At 40.9% G+C, this 22,951-nt stretch overlaps 1 protein-coding gene and 1 non-coding gene across 2 annotated transcripts; both read right to left on the bottom strand.

The window, feature by feature from the left end:
- Positions 1-3,828: 3,828 nt before the first annotated feature.
- Positions 3,829-22,646, bottom strand: TIMM23B (translocase of inner mitochondrial membrane 23 homolog B). Its single transcript, XM_062580630.1, has 7 exons — positions 22,490-22,646; positions 21,965-22,023; positions 18,422-18,515; positions 18,114-18,198; positions 15,888-15,946; positions 13,628-13,738; positions 3,829-4,484 (listed from the first exon to the last, which is right to left on the bottom strand). The coding sequence occupies exons 1-7, from the start codon at positions 22,584-22,586 to the stop codon at positions 4,369-4,371; spliced, it is 621 nt and encodes a 206-aa protein (XP_062436614.1). The 5' UTR covers positions 22,587-22,646; the 3' UTR covers positions 3,829-4,368.
- Positions 16,609-16,808, bottom strand: LOC134143103 (small nucleolar RNA SNORA74). The gene has a single exon (XR_009959036.1). It is a non-coding gene; the product is annotated as a small nucleolar RNA SNORA74 (small nucleolar RNA).
- Positions 22,647-22,951: the final 305 nt, after the last annotated feature.

Genomic DNA, 22,951 nt, shown 5'->3' with positions numbered 1-22,951 from the left:
CAAAGCTGATGTGGCTAAGCCACCTGGGCTTTATTCAGGCACTGTAAGAAATACAAATTTAGACAAAAATGACATGTTTGTTTCTTATCATTCTTGAATATTTGAGGATTTAGGAATTTTAGTAGGTTCTAGCCTTCTCTGCCTGTGGCTGGAGACCATCTCTTTTCTGGCTGTGCAATTAAAGGTTAGTTTCCCCTCTCACTGTGGCTCTTCTGCTTTCTTTGTTTTTGGATGTCAGACTGTGGTGTTCTTTCTCTTTTGAGGATTTTCCAATCCTTTAAAATTGGTAGTAGTGACTTTAACCAAACCACGTTCTAGTAGGAAGAGAATGTTCCTGTAAGACGGTACACAGCTGAGTCTGGCAGCGTTTCATCCGTGATACCTTGGATTTCATGTATTTGTGTAAATACACATTTAAAAAAACAAAGGAGAAAAAAAAAGGGGACTAGAGGGTGGGTTAGAAGATACCATGTGCAGAGCTCCACATACCAGTCAAAGAACCCGAGTACAGTCAGCAAGTGGGTGAGCGCGTGGCGCCTCCCGGCTTGCGTCGGGTGGGAGGCTTCCGTGACAGACCAGTGCGTGCACGGCGAAGGCCTGCTGTGTCCCTGCGGCGGCCGATGCCGTAAGGTGCCGCCGCCTTCGGGCCGGGGGCGGCCAGAGCTCACCCAGGCGCCTCCTGCGCAGCCAGGCGGGCTGCAGCGCGCACAGGTCAGTAATGAAAGCTCGCTGGCCACGCGAGTCGTGCTACTGCTAACTACAATTTCCTCTATTACAGGAGGAATTTCCTCTTATTTCCCAGACGTGAAGTTTGGGGGGGGGGGGGGAACTTTATAAAAAGACATGAGTTAATGCTACTTCCAAGTCTGTTAAACAATGGGGCAGGAGGGTGCAGTGGCAGAAGGAGGCTCCTCTGAGCAAGTACCTACCTGGGGAAGCACTCCTGAGCACGAGACTCTGCCCAGCGCCTCTGGCTCAAACCTATGGCTGCGCCTCTGGCAGCCCTGGTCATGGGCAAGGGGCGTGACGAGCAGGATCAGGGCAGGGAGAGACACCCCAGGGACATGCGAGACCAAAATTAAGGATTGCTTGAAAGTACCGAGAAAGTTCAGTCTCCTTTGGTGCGGTGTATGCTTGTAATTGCACTGGTGTCTTGGTGGCTGATTCTGTACAGATCAAGGCCAGTTCAGAATATCCATAAAGCTCCACTTACTTAAAACATACCAACTTAGTAACTTAGTAACTTAATCTCGGCTGTTATACACAGCTGTAATCATCTGCTCAAACCTCAGAAAAGCCCCCCCCCCCCCCATGCCACTCCTTTCCCAGTCCCAGATCAGCATAGCCAAAGGCCGTGAGCACTGGAGTCGCTCTACTGCCCTAACGTCAGCTTCTATTCTGTGAGGAACCTGGAGATTCCCACCACATGACTACAGATTTTTCAACAAATTCCCCCAACTATAAGAGAAGTTTGAGAAGCTGATGGGAAATCGTGAAAGTGGTTTGCCTTTCTCGGCTCCTTACATTACACCAAGACAGCTTTACAAAATGCAGAAAGCTGTCATTATAGCCAGTATCTCAGATCTGGCTGCAGTATCTGGCTACTGCAGAAAAAGCACCACGCTACAAGATGGCCAAGCTCTCCCGTGCTCACATGTATGTAATTCTCCACAGAAGGACCAGAACATGCTTGCCAAATCCTATGGCTGTGACTTCGTTTTACTTCTTTTTATTCCCACTGACCTCAGACATCCTTTTGGTCCTTGCAGCTGCCTCTTGAGTTACTGTCTCCTCCTTTCCTCAGTTTGTACACAAGTGAGCCATCTCCACCTTTGCTTTAAGTTGTTACAGCCTGCCACCTCTCATTTGTTTGCCTTGCTCTCTGCTCTTCTCTGAAGCCGTTCTATGCCTTTAGCAACTTCCCTTGCTACGACTCAGCACTTCTGAATCCAAATCTAATCCAGTAACAATAGTTCTTCGAGGTCTACAAAATGAGAATCAGTGTCTTGCTGGTTCACCGAGTCTGGATGCTCCTTCAGTATTTTTCAGTGTTTCCCATGACTCTTTCCCTAGCTAAGAGAGCTGATGCAAGGCAGCACAGGTCACAGCTTTCGATAACAACCTTACACCAATTGTTGGCAAATTGTGAACATGGTAAAAGTCTTGACAAGGAGTGTCAAGATGGTTCCTATATTCCACACTAACGATTCACACATGGAGTTTTTGCTTTGGAGAAGTTGGATGCATAAAATATGATCATATATGAGTACATGTAGATGGCCACTGCTCGCTCTTTCCTCTGCTTCAGAAGTGCTGCATTCACAGCACCAGCTGCCTTAATACTATTTATTTATTACAAACTGAAGATTTTTCATAGCCTTAGGAGCAAAGCTGTTTCAGAAAAACGCACTCTGTTCTGCTCTGAGGCATGTCCAGGAAACCTGAGGTTACTGCACAACAGTTAGACAACACACAAGTTTGTTCCAACAGCCAGTCTAGCCTTGAGCTTGTGGCAACTTTGATCTTAGAAGCTCATTTCTACATTATCCCTATTGCCCCTAAAGGAATAGACATTTGACAATTTGCAGCTTTCCCACTTTAGTTAGGGACAGAGAGCTCCTGAGTCACACTTCAGTCCTGAGAAAGCTTCTAGCAAAACCAACCCCCAAAGATACACTGCTCAGCTCCTGACACTTAAAAGCAACTTCCCTCCCCACAGGCAACAATCCATTTCCGTCACAGTAAAGGGCAGCAGTACAGGCACACAGTAAAGGTGACCAACAAAAAGGGAGGGCAGGACTCACTGATGCCAGAGGGCAGAGAAAAGGCAGTTCATGAAGAAGGCAGCGTACGCATTTCCAGATGTCCCACCCGACAGCACCGCACGGCGATGCCCACGTCACCTTACTGCAGCCTGTGAGCAGGACGCAGGTTCTTTGGTGGTACGGCCCTTGAAAAATACATGCAGAAGGTCTAGCGCTTATACAACAGCAGTATACAACCTGCTAAAAAAAGCAGAACCCAAGTAAGGATTAAGAAAAAACGGCACTTACAAAGCAGGTCAGAAAAATTCTTTTCTTTCCTTCATGCCAGATCTAATAGGTACTGGCAGGAAGCACCTAATCTGAACTGGTATCCAAGCAAGGCTAATTGAATTCAACTGGGAAGGCTCATTAGCGAGAGCCCTCTCGCTTGCTTGCACTCTATAAAAAGCTAGTCTCAGAGGCTTCTTCCCCTCAAGAAAGAAGCTTCTGGGCAAAGCTGTATTACTTCTCAAAGGAAGGTAAGAGCTGGCTTCTTCCCTTTACTCCCCTTCTGTTCTTTGTATTTTGTTGGGTACAATACAGTTATCAGGAACTGCTGCTTCAGTAGGAAGCACCCAAATAAAGCAAGCCTGTGTTCTCCAATAAGCTGCCCACCCAGCCCTAGGTTTCTTTTTCTTCACTTTCTCTCCCTTCATGTTGTTTCAGACCAGTTTGATTGTTTACAGATTGTATTTTAAAAATTTGGGAGAATAACCTATCAAGTGGTAACTTGAACCAAATAACCCCCTGCCATTTAGTTTATCTGCAAACACTGCTCAGTACATGGTTTAACACTACTGAAACCTTAGAACAAATAAGGGAGCAGAGTCAAGCCCTGTCTGCTATGTCTCACCATCATCTCACATCAGGAGACAATCAGCCTGTTAGTTTACTTCCTCCCATCCACTAATTCTCTCATGATTTTATCACATCAGTCCTTTGAAATTAAACAGTAAACAAGAGAGCCACAGGATTTGGCAGACTCCTGTCTTAGCAGTAAGAACAGCAAAGCATAGGAAGGATGTTGCATGAGTACCACCCTTTTTATTATGATATCCCTTTTTACAGCTTACCCTGTGCTGTAAGAATAACAAGCCTTGCCCCGTGTCTGGCTTGCTCCAGCTGCTGGATGCTGGCTGATGGGGTGATGTATGTTGAAGGACTGCAGTGAATAGCTCTATGGACACAAACTTTATTATGCAGCGCTATCGGTGTAGTACACGCAACTGAACAAACCTGGTGGTGCAGCATGTACAACTATGAGGCCTGGGCACACCTCTGAGCATACACCAGAGCTTGTTGGTGAGTGTGTCACAGAGACTGGATCCTGGTGGCCATTCTGTTTGCTTGCAGGTCCAAGAAATGTTGCTGCCTCCAGCAACTGGCTGGCAGGAAGGAAAGGGCCAGTCCAGCTAAATGGTGTCAACAGGTTCCTCCCAGCATGATGTCTTCCTTCAGTTTCATGCTAATTGTAAATAAAATAATAAGGGGCACCAGACAGGTCTCAACTGATTTGACTGGTGACTATGCAAGCATGTCCTCTGTCTGGCGCTGGCTGCCCTGCTCAGAGGGACTGCTGGGCTATGGAGCCCTTCATGTGCTCCCAGTTGTTATAGAGAGCGTAGAGGCCAGTAAGAGTCAGACCTGCAATGCCGCCTCGTGCTATCCCACGCAATCCACCTGGAGAGAGGGGAGGGAAAAAAAATTACAAGCCTATTAAGTTATATCCAGGGAAATAGCCAGCTGCAGCAACTTTTGAGAAGCTGTTCAAATCCAGAAGTATCTTAAGTACAGTGCAATTCTGCTTTTTTTGAGTAACCTTCCAGAAAGGGTACCTGTGGTAGTTTCAAATGCCCGTCAAGCCTACTGCCAGATTCAAGAAAACAGGGGTCATTCCTGATCCTGACTCCAGTTCTGCAGGTGTTTCTGCTAAGCTATTTTAACACTACTGCCTTAAACAAATCAGTACAGAACAGATGAAGCAAATATGGCTTTGCCTAACTCCTACTTTACCTACGTTTTTTTTCTGTCATCACAACAGATGCTTATAGGTAGATATGATCTTTTACTACTTTAAGAGTCTCTTAGCTAGAATTTCAGTTGAGGAATAATGATGTTTGTCAGTTACAGCTGTTATGTTTGGGAGGAAGGGGAAAAGGCAGGACAGAAATAAGTGACTGCAAAAGCAGCTGATGTGGGCATGATCTGTGGCACCAGAGCTTCATGAGGGCCAGCACACGGAACTGATCACTGCTTTTAGGTTTTTGAAATTTCTGAAAAAATTGAAAAAGTAGATGAAATTAACAAGAAATGAACAGAGCACTTGCTGAAATTTTACTAATATTAATCCTCAAAATCTTGCAAAGACAAAAAAATCTAGTCACATAGACAATAAAACAAAATTATTTCACTTCTTTTTGAAACTGCTCACAGAAGACAGACTTCTAGTAGTGGTGGAGCTAAAAACACTTCAAGGTTGACTACTACCAGCTGCCAGCACAACTGACTGGAGTGAGGAGTCAGATGGCATCACAACTCTTTCCATTCCCCGTATCAAGGCTGTGATATACAAAAGTGGAGACTTTTGCCACACTGTTTTTACTGAACAGCAAAATATATATTTTTTTTCTCCCCCCCCCCCCACTTCCCCTTCAGTAGTTGACAGTGCCTTGGAAAAATTCCCAGAATACAGTATATGTGCAGGAACACCTGAGACCATGACCCCCAACGTGTCAGAAAACTTCACCAAGTCCGATATGGCAATGATTATCAATACCAAATGAAGCAAGCTTGATAATGTGCACAGGATATAGATAGTGGAATTCAAATTCGTACTACTTGAAAAGAAACACCTCCCAGTAATCTCTGTGTGTGTATTTTGGGGTTTTCTTTTTTGTTTGTTTTCCTTCATTGTAGGTCATAAAGTTGTCTCCCTGAATTGCATTTAGGCTTGTATCAGGGCAAGGAGCTGCTGGCGTCAGCTAGGCTGAGACTGCAGTATGTGTGCTGCCAGACTAAGCACAATCTCACTGAAGCTGTTAAATCTTATTTTTTGCTGCCCAGGCACATACTGAAACCAGGAAGCTGTAGAGGGGACAACAGAAGTTGGACTCAGCACTACAGGTCACTTCTCACAGAAGTTAAGACTCTGTATAGAGGTTATATCTAACTATTCTTCCTAGAAATTTTGCAGTCAGACTAGTTGTAATGACCTGAGGGCCCTTCTTGGGAGAAACGGTTGCAGCCACAGTTCAGAAAGCCTTACTGAGTGAGTTTCTACTGCTGTAACTGCGGAGAACCCAACAGCTCTCAGTGAAGTTCTGAACAGTAATGAAAGCCATACCTCTCACCTAGGTGCCTGAAGTAGGGGTTAGGAATTTGAATGTAGACTTCTGTTTTTGATAATTCATCCTGAATTTGTGGCATGTTTTTTTTTTTCTTTCCCCCTCCCTCTCCACATGTAGCGGTTACAGCTGGGTACACAGAACTGTTCAGTAGCAACCAGCCTCAGCCAAAAAGCTGCAAGTTAAATTTAAGAACACTTTGCGCAAAACAAATATGTGAGAGAATCAATAAAACCCCTACCTCTTCATTACTTCTGGGAAAATGAATAAAACTTTAGTTTTTCTTTTTTTTTTTACTTGCCCTTTATATTAGGAAGCAATTGTTCATAGGAGAAACGGCAAAAGATGGCTCTTAACCAGGCCTGTATACAGGGAAATACAAGGAACTTGCAACTCCCTCACAGAACACAAGGCAGAACAGAGCTATGACTATCCCATACTCTTACCTCCCTCCCAGTTCAAATCTTCCCCTTAAACACCTATTTTTTTCCATGGAAGAAAGGTAGGCTGCAAACTGATCAGGTCTGGTTTTGGATTAGGGGAAGCTATGATGGTACAAGAAAGCTGCTTTAATCTGGATAGCAAGTCACTTTCCAGCTTCCACACAGACTTGGATACAGTGCTACTTGTATGTACTGCTCCTAGCACCAGACAGTGTTAATACTCTCATGTGGTGAGGCAGTTAAGTGAGGATGGCAGCTCTGAATCCACTTACAAAGCATCAACCACAGCTGCCTGGAGCAGTCTATAGGTCTGCAGACAACTTAGGTGCCTTGTACTTCGCTTTAGTGGAAGTCTTTCATGGATTGGGAGTAAACTTGTGCAGTTGGTACAGGTGCACTATTGAGTCAGCTGGGAAAAACTGCAAAAACAAAATGCACAAAAGGTGTCTTACAGGTGTAGTTTGCTTTTGCTACAAAACTTTACCAGTCATCTATTTTAGTTGTCTGCTGTCTGAAATATCCACAATAACTTTTCTTAAGGCCTTTCCTTTCCCTAACTAGTTAGATTTGTATTTCAGCAAATACCTCCAGGTCTGTGGCAGACATCCTACAGCACTGCAAGGCAGAATACAGCCCAGCTGCTGCACAGGAAATGTCAAGCCCTCTGTGGAGATTACCTAGTTTAAAAAATTCCATGCCAGCTGTGTTTGCATGATAGACCAAGTTCTCACCCCTCCTCTGCAATCACTCTTTGCAAGCTTCAGATACCAAGTCTGCTTTGGCCAACCCTGCTAGAAACACGCTTGTAAGCCCCTCGTCTTGCATGTCAGAATAAGATAACTTAGTTTCAGCTGACAGACATTTCTGGAAGCAGGTATTTCAACCAGACAACTAGCAAGATAGCTGAGAAGCTGCCATGGGTTTTTAAAGGTGCATCTGATGCTCTCTAAGTGAGAATTTAGTTTTGTTAGGTTTTAGGTGATATACCCTTTCACCATGAAGCAGTGACCACCTTAGTGACACATTTAAAATCTGCTTCAGAGCACACTGTGCAATGACCCCCAGCACTCTAGCACAGCTTTGTACTGCTTGGCTCCCTAACACTGAATTTGACCTGTACAGTAAGGAAAACAATAACCGCTATTGCATAACATGAGGGTACACCTTCAGTTGAGACTTTAATGCCTCTATTAAATAGCTAAAAATTTCAGAATGTGTTACTTTAGCCATCCCAGGAAACGTTGTTTAAAGCAAGAACTACTCAATGGCAAACATTAGAAACACCTTAATTGGAAGCCAAGACGCCTATATTTATGCCAGACAAAAGAAGCCTAACAGCTGAACTGCTATTAGTTTTTTGGCTTCCCGTCTCTCTCTCAGATGTTTAGAATTTAAACATTTTTTTTCCCTTTAGGGCTTTCAGGAACAAAACCATTTTAAAATGGTTTAAGGGGCTTAACTTTTCAGACATACAAGGCAACCTCAGTTTGCTGACTTCAAGCCCAGCAGTAGCTGACCAGACTCTCTGCACCACTGGGCTCAGATGTTTGGTGAACATCTGTGGGTGTCCCTACGGCAGGAGAAAATTCTAGAACTTTCTTCCTGCTGCCCCCAGGGGTTGTATGAAATTTTGCAAGTGGACAGTTTGTGGGTACAGGAATTACTGAGGAAAATGTGGTTAACTTTTTGGAAATGAGAAACATTCTAGATAAACATGTTCCTTTTTCAAACTGCTGTAACTAAGACAGTGGTATGGTTAAAATACAGAAACAACAAAAGCTTGAAACAGGGAAATTTGTCCTGCAATAACTGGTCAGAAGGCTAAATTAGAAAAAGTCGAAGAATTTACATTTTCATTTACAAGTTAACAGGTATTAAAACTGGTGAAGTTACTCTGCATATATTAAATTATTGTTCCCTCACTGAGGGCAAACAGCAGCACCTGAACTACAGGAGACCACGGCGGTCGCTGTGAACGGCAGCAAGAACCCTGCAGTTTGCTGTGGGAGAGCAGAGCTCTCCGGCCCGTCCAGGAGAGCTGGGCAGGAGGCAGCACCGCACCCAGCTGCCCTGCGTATGCTCAGGGTTTAGCTCTCCAGTCACAAACACAGCCTCGACAAGCTCTTGCATGCATCTCCTTATGCTTCACCCTCATCTTCTACTCATTTCAGATCGTAAACAAACCGTTTTTGCCAACACCTTTTGAGTAACAGACTTTTTTCATGTTAAAAGCAAGTTTTAACAGAGGTTGTAACTTTCTAAAAGGCCTAATAGACCTTATGCTCACAGTTCAGAAGCAAGTCCTTTTAATTTTCTGCAGGCCTGTATCTGTGGCAGTCTGTAAATGTCTTCCTGTCTTCCAAGGAAAACAAAAAACAAACAAACAAAAAAACTTGTCCCAGAAGAAAACATACAAGCCCAATGGAAAGACGTTTACAGTTCCAGACGCACTTGGCTAACTCCATTGCCCTGAACTCCTACCCACTAAAGGTCACCAAACTTATCTTTGACTCTGGCCCAATTTTATTGCTAGCAATAAAGCATTTAGCCCTTCTCAATTTGTAATGTGCTGGCTTTTGGGTAGTGTTCTGAGGTCTTAAAATGATAACTATTCCCTTTAGTTATCATTAGCACGTGTCTCCCTTCTCTTCAGATGCACAGCTTCGCATACCATGTTCTGTAATGTTTATTGTGCAAAAGGCATGAGAGGTTCTAACTAGCATCAGGTTTCTACTACACAGAAATACAGTAAAACAAATGGGTCCACTTTGTCCTAAATATTAGTTCACTCTTGCTCCTATTCCTCTATCCCCCTAATGGGGGGAAAAAAATCTGAGAGAGAACATCTATAATGTGAGTAATACTCAGATAAGAGTTAAGGTTGTTTCAATTTCTGCCTAGTTAACGCCTTTTCAAGAGTTTCAATGAACAAGATATTAATGCCTGTCACACTGGCTCAGTCTAAAGTCCCACTTACCTCAGTATCTTTTTTCTGACTGATCAATAGTGTGTGCTTAAGAAGGGGGTAAAGGTCTTAGCCAGCTATATCTTTCTTGTGACATGATGACTGGAACCGTGTACATTTTCATGATGAAAGAGTGCAATAGTGACATAGTGTACAGTGACAATCGTTCTCTTGATTTTGCTCTTTTGTTTCTAATGTTGTTTGCCTTCTTAACCACTATTACTTTCAGAAACTAATACAATTATGCCAAAACAAAGATGTTGGATTTGAAACAGAAGATGTTGAAAAAGCATGCGACATAGGGCTAAATATTTGTTTGCTTTAAAAGCTGTGTTAGTGTTTGTGCTTTATACCATTTATCCTAATAAAACTTAGCATAATAGATTTTAACTTCTGCCTTTTTCAAAGTCAAAGAATACATACTCTTACTAAATGGAAAATTCATCCTAGTGGGATTAGGAAGTTGATTCTGTTTTAGTAAAAACAAAATAGATTTGACAGTTTTTTTTTTTTAAATACAATAACTTATGCTTGAATGTATAGCTCCTGAAAACAAAGGATAGACACTTTCACCAGAAACTGACTGTATTTTTGGAAAATCATAGGGAGCCAAAGGAGAACTAGTCTTTCTCCAGGTCAGTTATAAGCACATGTACAGGATAGATTTGTTTACTTTTCCCGGGTAAAAAATTAAGTTTTGCTTAATAGCTCAGCAGAATTGCAACATTTCCAATTCATAAGCCACTGGCAAAGGAACAAAAGATTTTTCATCATTCGCTTAACTGCTAACCAGAACATTCAGCTTAAGTTGTGAGTTCAAAATGCAGCTTGCATGAAGTTGCAAGTCTAGTTTATCAAGCGAATACTTGATTGCTACATTCAGGCTAGAAGCTAGTAAGTAATCACAGTAGTAAATTCCATCTCAAATATGAAAGCTATAGTCACTTTAGATAAAAGGGATCAGCCAGTGTATTGTTTTGAAGTTCCTCTAATTACTGTTTCACTTAAATTCAATTCACAAGATCTAGTAATCTAAGCCTTACAGTATTATGAAAAGGATTCTAGGCAAACACTTTGTTTATAATGGCAAATTAAGTTGCCTACTTAGTGCAAGGAGGACCATCAAAAGCCTTGGACCTGCTTCAGTCACATGCAACAGGGAATTTTCCCTGACAAATGCTACTTCCAATGAACACAGGAGGGCAGAACTTCCAGCTCTCGCAGGCAGATCCTTTTTTAAAGCTCTTTCGTGCTCTCACGCACAAGTTGTGTTAAGTAGCCTTGCACAGAACTGTTCGCAATCTAGTTCATTGCTGTGTGGGTGCTTCAGAAAGTCTGTGTTTGACTACTAGCATTTTGGTAATGATTAACACCTCCACAAGGACAAAATGTAAAAATTAGGATTAGTTCAGGCAACAAATCTCATCAACCTTTACAGTCTTCCCACTACCTTTTTTGTTTGCTTCCCCCCTTAGCAAAGACTTAGTCACTACAGTTTCAGAAATTCAACCTACGGGAAGACTTTGTGGTATACACAGAGATATTTTTTTGCTCCTGCAGGACTGTTGATGTGATTATTCCATCCAAGTTTAAAAATGAAAGCTTGCAACAAGGAAACTCCCTAACTTCATACAGTTTCTTCTTAAACACATTCCTAATCTTTTAAAAAACAAGAATGATGGAAGAGGGATATCTGAGTACTTGAACAGCACTGTCTATATCAAACCTGTATCCACCCTTTGCGGATGGTAGAACAGACTTGATTTGAAATGGGGTGTGCATGGGAATTGCCAGCTGCCACTAAAACATGAGGGTTCAGAACAGATATGTATCTGGCAGCCTTCAAAAATTATTTTTTTTAAATGCCAACATATTTTAGCATTCCCTGTAACAAGGAAAATAATTACAGATTTAATATATCACAGATATGAATCTGCATTAAGTCAAAAACATTTTTTTTAATCTCCAGTATATATTGATGCTGGTAAAAGGCAGAGTTTTTACACAGAAGGCTTTACCATAATTAGGAAGGACATTTCTAATGCAGAAAATGAAACACAAACATTGGAGACAGAGCAATAGGGGGGAAAAAGTCTCTAGAGACCTAAAAGTAAGATTGGAATTAAATTCTTTGAACAACTGTGAGTATCTTTTTTTACTCTAAGAACCAATTCTTAACCTTAAAGTCTACTATACTGCTCAAATTTTCTGTATATTCTGAAACTGTTTCTTTTTAGTTTCTGTACACTGTATTTCATATGCAAGACACTTAAAAGAAGATACTGTAATGAATACAGACTGACTTCATCTACCTTAATTGATGCTAGTATTAGCTCAATAGATTCCATGTTACAGAACAAAAGTTCCATTGTGCTCTGGTAAGAAAAATCTCTAATTCTGTAGTCTCATATGACAGTGCATATGACTAGAGCAGTTATCCGTGGCTACACTTCCCCAAAAGAGCAACATTGTGCATAATACTGTTTCTACACTTCTGAAAGGCAAGGGGGAAACTTCTGCTAGAGTGTAGGACAGCAGCTGTCTTTAAGGATAACCTTCTACAGAAAATATTGAACTCTTATCCTGCTATCCTAACCAGAGCTTTGCTTGCAATCTGGCATACTACTTTAAAAATGCCAGATAAGTCATTTATTATAGAACTACATGGTCTTGCAAGGTTAAGTGCCCAATCTAGTATTTATGAGGCTGCAAAAGCCAATTCCCTCTGGTTTCAGTTACTCAAGAGCAACACAAAAATAAGGTTTCTCAACTTGTTTTGCCCCCATATATAAAGGTGACCTTCAGGCCAAAGACACTTAATTCTAGTATTTGCATTGTAAAATACAGATAAATCAGACAGCCAAACCTTTATCATGGTACTTAAAACATAAAATACTTTCCCTCTGCCCTCACCAATCTGTGGTACCCAGTAGTTCTCTAACTACTATCTCCAAATGTTTGGCCTGTAAAATCTACTGACAGAAGTTCTGCTGATGAAGGTCAAACTCTTTCTTCTGTAAACAATTCAGTACTCAGCAACAAACCAACCTTAAATCCATGCTGTTCTCAAATAACATTCTGTTGGCTTTCATTACTACGCAAAGATTAGAAAGAAATTTCACAAACAGCTACGTACATATCTTTAAAAAATCAATTTCCTTCTACTTACTGTAATGATACAAATTTATAAAACCTGTTTAGCAAAATCTCTTCCCTAAGGAGGGGAAAGAAAAAAAACACAAGGATTTGTATTAAATCTGAATTTTGATTTTTTTTTCACTTTCTTGGAAGCAATTTTTTTCTAAATCATTATTTAGACAGTAATTTTTTTCTTAAACCATATTTAGGATTCTACATATTTAGTTTCATGTATGCTTAGAGAAGGTCACAGTCTTGCCACCTTCTAACTTTTCTGGTTAATGTTGTTTATCCTTAGAAGTAAACGGCATCATTTGAATTTTCCTTTTTTTGGTACAAATAAATCTAGCAGTAATTGAGACCTAATAGTTTAATATCCCCCAACAGCATATTGTTCTCCACACGGCTAAGACTACATAAAGGAAACTTGTACTTTCTAGAAATTATTTATTTCTAGACAAATTAAATTGGGTCCTTTCAAGCTTGCACAGGACTAATGATAATTATAGGAGCTTAACTGTGCATTACTCTAAATCTGAGTAAATACTTAAGCATTCAGTTAATATGCAAAACCTAACTCATTCTTAGTAACATTTTTAAGGTATAGCGGGAATAAGAACAGTCCACTAGTGCATGCAGGAAAATGAGAATTAACTTCTGAAGAGAAAGAGGGAAGAAAATGAATATACAGAACACAGGTTGATTGCCACAAGATCAAATGCCTTGTTAAAAGTGATTCATACGGTAGTGAGGCTGCAATACCAGAAGACTGGGCTTTATAAACAAAAAGCTATATTCTAATTCTGTATTCCTAACAAACTATTTTTTTCCACTGTTAACCTTCAGAGCAGGACTGTATTTAGAAAAAGGAACGAGTTCCTAATAGCTTGGATAAAGCACAAGAGTAACAATAGAAACATTTTGCCACTCTACCGGTGCTTTTGTACAGCATTCCTGTCATAGTTCCAGCAGCTATAGTATTCAGGTCATCTTCGGCACCTCTTGTTTTCTCAATGACAACTCCAAATGCACTGTAAAGCAGAGCTGAGAAAGAAAATACACACACTGAAAAATTGAACCAAAGTCCCATTCCCTGAGAAATAAGGCTTAAACTCCAGGCTCAGTGTAACTATTTAGGCTATGTTTCTGAAGCACAGACCTTTCCTTGAAGGAGGGAAAACCTCTACCAAATGCTCTCTGGTGTTTTCAGCTGTATTTCTATTTTACATGTAACTCTGACTAGAAAATTAAGTGTTTGGTGATAAAGTAATATTTTTCATGACACCTGGTTTCATGAAGATGACAGATTTGATGCTTACAGCAGTTCCACTGCTGTTTGAATATGAAAAATTTGTCCCCAGCCCTAGAGAGCTTTGGGGACTGATCTGGAATTGATGGGAGGGAGAAGTGTGTGGGCTTGTAATATGGATGCACATATAACCCATGTCTTTTGAAGGGGACTCCCTCTCCTGCCCACCTCACCCTGGCCAGAAAGTACCTGTGATATAACCAAGTATTAAATGGTTCATGCTGACAAAGAACAGGAGAGTTTGTTCTTTTATCAGAGCAGAAAAGACATTGTATAACTTTAATTCCTCTTCTTTCAAGAAGAATAAACATTTACTCCTGCTGAAAATCACATTAAATCCTTTATAAGCAGCCATATTACAGTCAACGAGAGGAACAGTAGCATCTTCTTTCACTCAACGTAAGAAAGGTTATTTTTACCTAATCTTAGTACATATAATATTAAAACAAGAAGGATGAGCTTTATTCCACAAAATTTTAAAATACTTCAACACAGTTGTTGCTACATTTCTTTAGGAACAGAATGACAAAAGTTGACAGCAGTGACAAAGAAATTAGTTACAAAAATACTGCACAAGTGAACCGAAATGCAAAACACTTCACCTCCTTGCAAGGAACTTCTCTAGTAACTAGCACGAAGGGGAGCTCATACTGGCTCCTAAAATGCCAGATTCTGCTTAATGCTATGCTTGGGAGGCCACATTAAATAATAATAATAATAATAGTAGTAGTAATTTGTTACTGAAATGTAACTACAAACATTTTCCTAAGTAATCTTTCTTCAAATACAGCTGGAAAAAACTGTTAATGTTTCACTTACCCTGGAACCTTGAACTGTAGTGTGCTAACACCTTTGTTTTCAGATACATTTTGATTAGTCAGAATTGAAAATACAAAAAAAGTCAGGCAATATGCACGCCAACTTGTAAACTGCTGTGCTCAGTGCAGTCTAGAATCCCACCTCTGATCATTGCCTCTATATGATGCCTCAAAAGCTGTTGTCTGGGCTAAGCAGCACACTAATCTACTTTTATCTATTCTATCTAATCTATTAGAAATAAGACAATATATTAAATGTAACAGCTTACATTTTGCATTTTTCAAAACTCAGCTGTTTCTAAATGGAGTTACAACATGACATAATCTGTTTTAAATTATTGCTAATTTCCCTTCCATTATCACATTGTGAGGCAGTAAGTTCCATGCTTTATCCATTCAGAAATAATCTCTTTTCATCAATTTTATTTCTTTCACAGTAGCAGAGCATCCTATGTTCTTGTAAGAGTGAAGAAAAAACTTGTATTCTCTAGTGCACTAGTTATTTCACTGACTGATAAAGTCCTCTAGAGTCATCTTTCTGAGGTAACTGGTGAGATTTTTTTTTTTTCTAAAGCTTATCTCATAGAAAAGTTCTTCCTTCTTGCACATCATGCTTTTGATATTTTTTTTTTTTCTCTTTTCCTAACCTGTCAACGTCTGCATTTAAAGTGGCCAGTACTATATACAATTATTCTAGCTGGGCTAAAGTTATTTCAGAAACACTTGAATTACATTTTTGCTTTAATTTATGAATTAATTAATTTATTAACAAGTAAGCACTATCAATTTTGAGTTGCAGCTTTTATTCCAACTGGTTAGAGTTCCAGCTTTTATTACACCAAAAATTTAGTTTTCTAATTACAGGCCTCTAGCTACTTGTGCTTAAACTTTTTAGTGTCTTTAGTTTTCTTTCCAATGCTTACTGAAGTTCCCTTAAGATCTAAAGAAAAAAGTTGAGTTTTTCCCTTGACAGATTTGATAATGAAAATTTTGAAGGATATTCTTCCCTTCAAATAGGTACATCTTTGTCGATTAAGTTTACCCTAAAAATAGCAAGTTCACTTACCTAGAGATCCCAGTGTGTTTGCCCATAATGCTCCTTGCCTTGTCACCATATTTAGAATTCTATATGAGAATTAAAAAGGTATTAAAAGATTTAGTTCTCTGTATTTACATTGAGTTAGTGTCCTAAACTACAAAATTAATGGTATGGGGTTTATGTTAGGCATAAAGTATTCTGCTCATTTGCTTTATTAATAAAAATGGAATAACTGAACAAAAATACATTCAAAAACATATCCAACTGGTAGGAAATGCACAGAGCTTGGTAATATATACACTCCTCTACAATGCATATCACAAACAGCAATGTGTGCAATACTGAAGGCAAATATTTAGCCCTGTCAAGACTTAAGAAAATATTCCTCTCCTTTCTGGTCTAATTTATACTTAAGAATCCCTTCTCTTCTTAACATGACTTTCCACCCTAGTCAGTACAACTTCTTTGTACGGTGACTGTATGTGACTAAGGACTGATACGCTTAGGCTGACTTATGTGCCTACAGCTTATGGATTCAAGAGCTCCAGGAAAACTATAGTGCTCCTCTAGTAGGTGCAACTGATGCAGTGACCATGCGTGAGGGAGCATGGTGATGCCTGAAAGAATGGATGGGAACCGAAGGCAAGCTTGAACAAAAGCAAGTCAGGGAGAAGAGAGGCAGTCTTTCACATCTCCATTTCTCAGCGGCAGCATGCACAATGAAAGTGAAGCGCACTGACTATTTCTGTATGTATCCTTCCACACCAGCGCTAAAGGAGGAAAGCGTAGCCTTAGCACGCTTTCAGGGAAGCACAATACCACTTCTTTCTGGCATTAGCCATCTCCTGAACAGTGACAACAGCCAGAAGAAATGATTGACTTTTATCTCCCAGCAGTGTAACACTATCACAGGCACTGTACTGCTCTGGACAGCTGACTACCACTGGAAATTAGTTCATCATTTAATGTGAACTGTTGCATGTTATGTTTCTTCTGATTTGAATTCATTTCCCATTACATTTCATTTTTTACGATTTTTCACTAGGAGACACAGGCTATTAATATGGTTAAGTAATAAAATAAATTATGGAAAACTTTATTTTGAAATGAGAAAAAAAAAGAGGCCAGAGTACTGGCTGCCTCTTCTGCCCTCTTCCTCGCTCCCAATTTTGTTAACCTTATATCAGTTCTGAACCGATGAGAAACTTCATAATCTTAGTAAGTTACCTACAATGTATTGTAAGACATCTAGCAATGGAAATATTAAGAGCAAAATTTAATTCAGGGAAAAATCTCAGTACATAAAGGATAAAGTTAAAGACAATCTAGACTAGCATGTCTTTTCTGCCTGATCAGGAAAACATGGAACTTAATACGCTGTTTCAAGGTGACAACCTTCAACATGCCTTTTCCCTTGAAAGGCAAGAACTAATAGCAGTCTGTGCACTGACTGCCACCTGCTGGGCTCGACCTGTCAAAACTTGCACTTGACAACATGTTTTTGTTTGACTTTGCTCATTTCTTATACATAAAATAGACTTTTTTTTTTCATTTAGAAGATTATGGAGGAGTCATAATGAGGAATATTTTGTTAACATTTTTAATTGCAAATATGGGTAAAGTCAAGGAAGAATACAGAAACAATATTTAAAAAGGAGCAGAGCCAATCCAAACTGTACTAACTTCTAATATTCCCTTCTTCCAAAGCACTGTGGAAGAGTAAAAATGTTTTCCCCTAGTTATTTCACTCCTCTAGGTTTCTATGCCCCCTTCACAGGTAATTGAATTTTCCTTAGTTATGTCTAATCAACAGATACTGTATAATTTTAGAAAGCGAAGCATTCTGCATGAAAAATGTATTCCTATCTATTGCATTCTTTCAAAACTTTCAGGTGAAGTGACAACATGGGAATAGTATGAGTGTTTCTGGAAGCCATAATCAGGAACAACTTGCACCACGCAACACTTGCTCAGTAGCATGCACCTATGTTGTCCTTAAGGTAAAATTAGGTAGGCCTAGCTTCTACGTTTTAATCTCTCCTGGTTTTGGAAAAGCCAGGAATTCAGAGAATTCACTCTTGGGTAAGTGAAAGCAAAAAATGCCTCAAAAAATGGGGCTTCTTTGGGAATATTTCAACATATAAAAAAAATATTTTAATACATTTATTTTTGCAGTACATTCAGGTCTAACTATGTGCCAGCTGGAAGAAATAACTGTCACTAATGTGTACATTTTTGAGATCAAGCACTTACTGTACATTTCTAGGTTTTGACCATGTCATATTCTGTGTCTCCTTCAAGCCAAGCCGCAAACCATTCAGCGCACCAAATGCTGCCCCTAGTTAGCATAATAGTAGTTATTACTTTTTAAGGAAAAAAAGGAACAAATCTCTACTAGAAGCAAACACTGACGATACTGAAAGTGTACAGACTGAAGTCAAGTAGCTGTTTATCTAAATCTATAGATAAAGACTGAAGAACAAGACACTTAAGATCTTGTGAATTAGTTTGGTATATTAATGCTACCTGGATAATTGGGGGGAAAAAATATTACCACCTACCTGTCATACAACATCCTCCAATGGTAAAAAAGGCTAGTTCAAATCTGCCCCGTGTTTTGTTGGCTCCTGTGGGCAAGATAAACTCATCTGTATCCTGGAAGAAATAAATATTATAACTTTGTATTTTTTTAGGCATACCCCCTTTAAAATATAAGCTACACTTAAAATTATTATTCTTTAATTCACACAATGAACTAAAGGAAAAACAGAAACAACCAGTGTTTCTAGATAATGGCTACGTACATTCAAATGGAATAGCCCACCTACATATTTTTAATGAGAACAAAGAAAGATTTTAAAACTAGAAATAAGTTGAAAGCTTTTCCTTTTCCAGCTCTCCTAACTTTTAAAAATGAAACGAGGCAGCCATGGAACTTATATTGTGTGATTTATTTAACAAACATTTGCTTAACAACTCATTATAATGAGCAGGCAATACAAGACCAATTGCTCTTTAGGGACCCTCCTAGTGTCTGATTATGCAGTACTGTTTTTCATTGACCAACCTATACTAATACAGTAATGCATTAAGATTTTCCCACTACTTTGAAATTAAAGAAATACTGTCCAAGTAATTCATTGCATTAAGTGACCTACCCCAAGGACATGAGAAACTAAGGAATATATTCAAACTAGTGGTGGCCAGGAAAAAAAAAGTTGGTAGTTTGGTTTTATTTGTGCATTCTTCTATAGGAATAGACTTATTCTTGTACAATAGAATTGTCTGAAAAGATGAATATCAAGAGCAATTAGGTTATAACTAGCATGTGTGTAGAGATAAGGTCAATCAAAGCACTTTTTCAGTATTAGACATTGAGATGCACATATGCTGCTAAGGTGCCAAAGAAGTAAGATCTTTTTCTGCTTCTGAAATTTCTCCAACCATGCCAATAATTTATCTACTATTTAATCAATACATCACTAGGAGAAGCACAGTCTCAAGCAACTGCATTCTAAGCCTTTTTTGGTCCATACTTGGCACTTTTATTATCCGTAGTAGCAATTATTTAAGGTGGTTGGCAATACAGATCATATGCTTCTAAATTTTGGGATATCGTAGCAATAAACGGTACCTCTCATAGGGTTCCCTGTATCCAGATTATTTGGAGAAATTGTGTGTGATTATTAATCAGCAGTTTATTATTACTTGCCACTACTCTGCAAAAAGTCAAGTTTAAGCAATCATCATCTGTGTGTAATCTCTATGTTTCTGTAGAGATAACTACCTAGGAAGGCCACCCTCCAGCTTTATGGCAAAGCCTTGTATCCTATTTTATAATAGATATCTGGTGAAGGTAACAAAAGCATTATAGAAAACACATTAGTTCATGCCTGCTTTACGGGAAGAAAAAAGGGTGGCTCTCATGAGCACAGAATCTTTAAGGTTGGAAGGAACCTCTGGAGATCATCTAGTCCAACCTCCCAAAGATTTTCTGGTGCTGGTTCCACTGGGGCTTGAACCCAGGACATTCAGCACGTAAAGCAGATGTGATAACCACTGCACTAGCACCACTGTAGCACTCCTTATAATGGAAAGGCCAGGATCAAAACGTAAGACTGTAAACAGTAAGGGTGACTTTCTTAGGCAGAAATGTGCACTCAGCATTCTGAAAGCAAATGGATGTTCTGCTTTAAAAACAAGAGACCTCCATCCCTCCACATACACTTTAAGACACGAAGCAGATTCAAAAGCTAATAATTTAGGCTCCTGTATTTTAAAATCTTAGATAAAATATTTCTCCACTTATTTTTAGAATAACGGAATTGTTGAGGTTGGAAGGTACTTCTGGAAATCACCTAGTCCAAGCCTCCTGCTCAAAGTAGGGTCACCTACAGAGGTTGCTTAGTGCCACATCCAGTTGGGTTTTGAGTATCTCCAAGATGGAGAATAGGGCAACCTGGTCCAGTGTTTGGCCGCCTTTACATTTTTTTTTTAATAAAATAAAATAAACCAACTATCCTTAATAGAATTTCCTTTTATTTCAATGTGCTTCCTAGTGATAAATGGCGAGAGCAGTGAAGTGTTTCAACACATGCTATTCTGTTAACCTCTAGTGTTACAGCAATAGGTATTTTTAGATCTGTTTTGCAAGTTATGACATTAATGCCAACAACTTCCTTTCTTTTAAAGCAAGCTATGTATTTTTAAATCTATTAGTATACAAAAACTTTGCTCCAAAAACTCTGGTCTCATCACTTTTTCAGATGTACTGTACTAGCTAAAAGAGACAACACTAAATGGCATATTGGGAAAGAGATCTATATAATCACTAGCGCTTTTTTCTTCCACTATACATTAACAGCAGGTGAGAAAACTGCACTAGTGAATCCAGCTCAGACAGAAGCATATCCCTTGTTTATTGCTTTTAGAGGAATTTTGTATTGTAATTTTGACCACAGCAGCTTATAGTGGAAAAAAAAATAGAAAAAAGTCCCCTCAGCTGCATTCAGAGTTTTCTGCTCGCAAAAGTGGTGACATAGTGCATCATGAAACAAAAGGCACAGATTAGTAGATACCATACAACTGATTATCTTCAATGCTACTCCAGCAAAATTTAATATCCATAGGTAATACAAGCCCTATATATAATATGTTAATTAAATGAAATCATTAAGACATGTTTCCTTATTGAACTAACTTAAACCTTTTTAGCTATGCTTAACATAACTGAAAAAAGGGAAAATACGGGGTCTTTAATAATCTCATTTCCTTTATGACCGCCTATCGCAGAACCACAGAATGGCTGAGGTTGGAAGGGACCTCTGAAGATCTAGTCCAACCCCCCTGCTCAAGCAGCGTCACCTAGAGCATGTCTGGGCAGGGCCCTGGGCAACAACTGAATATCTCCAAGGAAGAAGACTCCACAACCTCTCCGGTCAAGCTGTTCCAGTGCTCTATGGGCCATCATATTATATTAACTAAATACTAAGCTGTGTAAGTACAAAAGCTACATTATTCTGTGGATTCAAACACAAAGCTTTACCTCCTAACAGTATCACTTCAGCTGCTTTTCAGCTGGAAAATGAGATAGGGGAAACTAACAGAGAATTTACAGCCGCTGCGGAGACAGTACATGCCAGTTACATAGATTGTATCACCCCCTTTGTGACCCATCCAACTCATCACAACACAGAAAAACAATCCATTGAAACAGTGAATAGTTTCTGGCTGCTTTTATTAGTTGAATGGGCTCAGTGGAGGGTTGGAAAATGGCAGAACTGGGGCAGGAGCAGTGATGCAGCCACATGCCTGAGTGCAGGGAGGTAGAAGAAAAAATACAGGTGGGCAATACCTTTTCAATAGCAACAGACTATTATACTGACACAGCAGCCTCGTTTATCCTCTATATTTAAATCTATTTTCCTAGCCGCTATGGCACTGCAAGATTTTATTAAGAACAGCACTGAAAATCATTCATTGACTTTCAACTGTTCAAGAGTTAATTACACACTACGCAGCACTGCATGAATGTTGAAGTCTTGGTCCCTACCATGTCAACAGTGGAATTAAGTTCAATACGATAAAAACAGCCATTTTCTCACCTGCACTAGATACCTGGGATCCAAATTTAAATATGGAGACAAGGGGCTCATTCCAGTTACTGAAAGAAAAGAAAAAAACACTTTGACACCAGTTTCTCTGATCATTTTAACATACTGGACTTGAAATTAACAGAGTTAGTGCGCGGAAGCAGTGACAATACTGTCCTTACTGTCCTATTCTGTAATAGATTAATAGGGCGCCTACCAAGAAACGCGTATTTATAGGAAACACTGCCGACGGGTAGGCAAAGGGTATGCACTACGTTTCTGTCACCGCGCTAGGCGACACGGAGTCCTCGTTCAGAGCCTGCCTGTACGGAAGCGCGCGTTGCCGCCCCGGCGCGGCACGGGGCCAGGCGCGGGAAGCCGCGGCCCGCGCGTCGCCTCCGTTTCCGCACGCCGAAAGGGCGACGGAGGCCGCTCGCGGCCCGGTGGCTTCCGCGAGGCCTCGCGCGGCCCGGCCCGGCCCGGCCCGGCCCGGCCCCGCCGGCCGCCCCCGCGCCGCCTCCCCGCGCCGATACTCACGCGGCACCCCGGCCAGGTCCGCGTGGGAGTAGCCCGCGCCGCCGGCGCCGAAGAGGCCGCCGAGGCCCGTGCCCTTGGAGTTGCCGCCGCCCTCCATGGCGCAGCGCCGCAGGCCCCGCCGCCAACGGCCGCCGCCGCCCGCAGCAACGACCTCGGCGCCGCCGTAAAGCGCCGCGCGCGCCGCGCTGCTTTCCGGCGCCCTGCGCGCGCGGCGGCAGCGGCGGCGGGCGGGGCGCCGTTGCCATGGTGAGAGGGGAGCGGCGGGCGGGAGCCATTTTGCAGCGAGCGGCGGCGGCCCCGGCCCCTCGCCGGCCCCGGCCCCGCCGCCTCCCCGCGCCGGTGCGGGCGGCGGGACGAGCCCTGCGCTAAGCCGCGCCGCGCCGCGGGCCGGAGGATGCAGAGGGGCGGAGGCGCTGCCGCATCGTCGCGCCGTGCCCGGGGGGCGGCCGCTGCCTGGCGCCG

The sequence above is a fragment of the Rhea pennata genome, chromosome 7 (assembly GCF_028389875.1).
Source record: "Rhea pennata isolate bPtePen1 chromosome 7, bPtePen1.pri, whole genome shotgun sequence".
Classification (NCBI taxonomy): domain Eukaryota; kingdom Metazoa; phylum Chordata; class Aves; order Rheiformes; family Rheidae; genus Rhea; species Rhea pennata.
Note: the sequence above shows the minus strand (reverse complement) of the source record. Positions and strands in the feature narration are given on the sequence as shown.

Bases quoted from the DNA above. Each gene is read 5' to 3' on its own strand.
- TIMM23B (XM_062580630.1), bottom strand. From the start codon at position 22,586: ATGGAGGGCGGCGGCAACTCCAAGGGCACGGGCCTCGGCGGCCTCTTC. The intron at 18,199-18,421 runs GTAGGTGGTAAT...TATGCTAACTAG, and splicing joins TGGAGGATGTTGTATGACAG to GGGCAGCATTTGGTGCGCTG. The intron at 13,739-15,887 runs GTAAGTGAACTT...TTTCTTTCTCAG, and splicing joins AAACACACTGGGATCTCTAG to CTCTGCTTTACAGTGCATTT.